The 765-nt window shown below is 33.1% G+C and overlaps 1 protein-coding gene across 1 annotated transcript in view; it reads left to right on the forward strand.

Annotated features, from left to right (window-relative positions):
* The window catches only part of LOC106868905 (uncharacterized), a 695,008-nt gene that overhangs the window by 589,829 nt on the left and 104,414 nt on the right, over positions 1 to 765 (forward strand). The window contains exon 7 of the mRNA XM_052974592.1: positions 238 to 379. Within this exon, the coding sequence (XP_052830552.1) occupies positions 238 to 379 (142 nt within the window). The remainder of the gene's footprint in view (positions 1 to 237; positions 380 to 765) is intronic.

The following is a 765-nucleotide window of genomic DNA, read 5'->3' on the forward strand; positions in this document are numbered from 1 at the left end:
GGTGAGCGCTGCTATTTGCGATGATGGTTATGTTGATAACGATGATGATATGTTGATGATGATAATGATGATGATGATGATGAAGATCAGGAGGAGGAGGAGGATATTGGTGATGGTAGTAGTGAAGATGGTGGCTGGTTTTGGTGTTGATGGTGATGGTGATGACAACGACGATGATGATATCAATGTCTACATGATTATATGGATTTTATTTAATTTTGCTTTATTTCATTTCAGTCGAGTTCATATAACGAAGGCGACACTCGACCACTTACATGGAGAATATGACACAGAACCCGGCTATGGAAGTGAGAGAAACTCATATCTAAGGCATCATAACATTGAAACCTATTTTATCAAAGCTAAGCATCCGAGAAAAGTAAGTCACAACACATATTTATATTTTATTGAATTCTGATATTTCGAACATATGCAAAGACATTCGCATACATAGATACATACATAGATACATACACACCGACGTGCATATATACAAATATACATACGTACATATGTACATATGTATGTATGCATAGATATATATATGTGTATGCACACATAGATATGCAGATATACAAGTATACATCCATATACAGATATAGACATATATGCACACCTACATACATCTACATGTATGGGTACATAGTCATATTCCAATATGCATACGTACATACATCCATATACCTATATGCATACGTACTTACACACACACACACACACATATATATATATATATATATATATATATATATATATATATATATA

The sequence above is a fragment of the Octopus bimaculoides genome, chromosome 18, assembly GCF_001194135.2.
Source record: "Octopus bimaculoides isolate UCB-OBI-ISO-001 chromosome 18, ASM119413v2, whole genome shotgun sequence".
NCBI classification, from domain to species: Eukaryota; Metazoa; Mollusca; class Cephalopoda; order Octopoda; family Octopodidae; genus Octopus; species Octopus bimaculoides.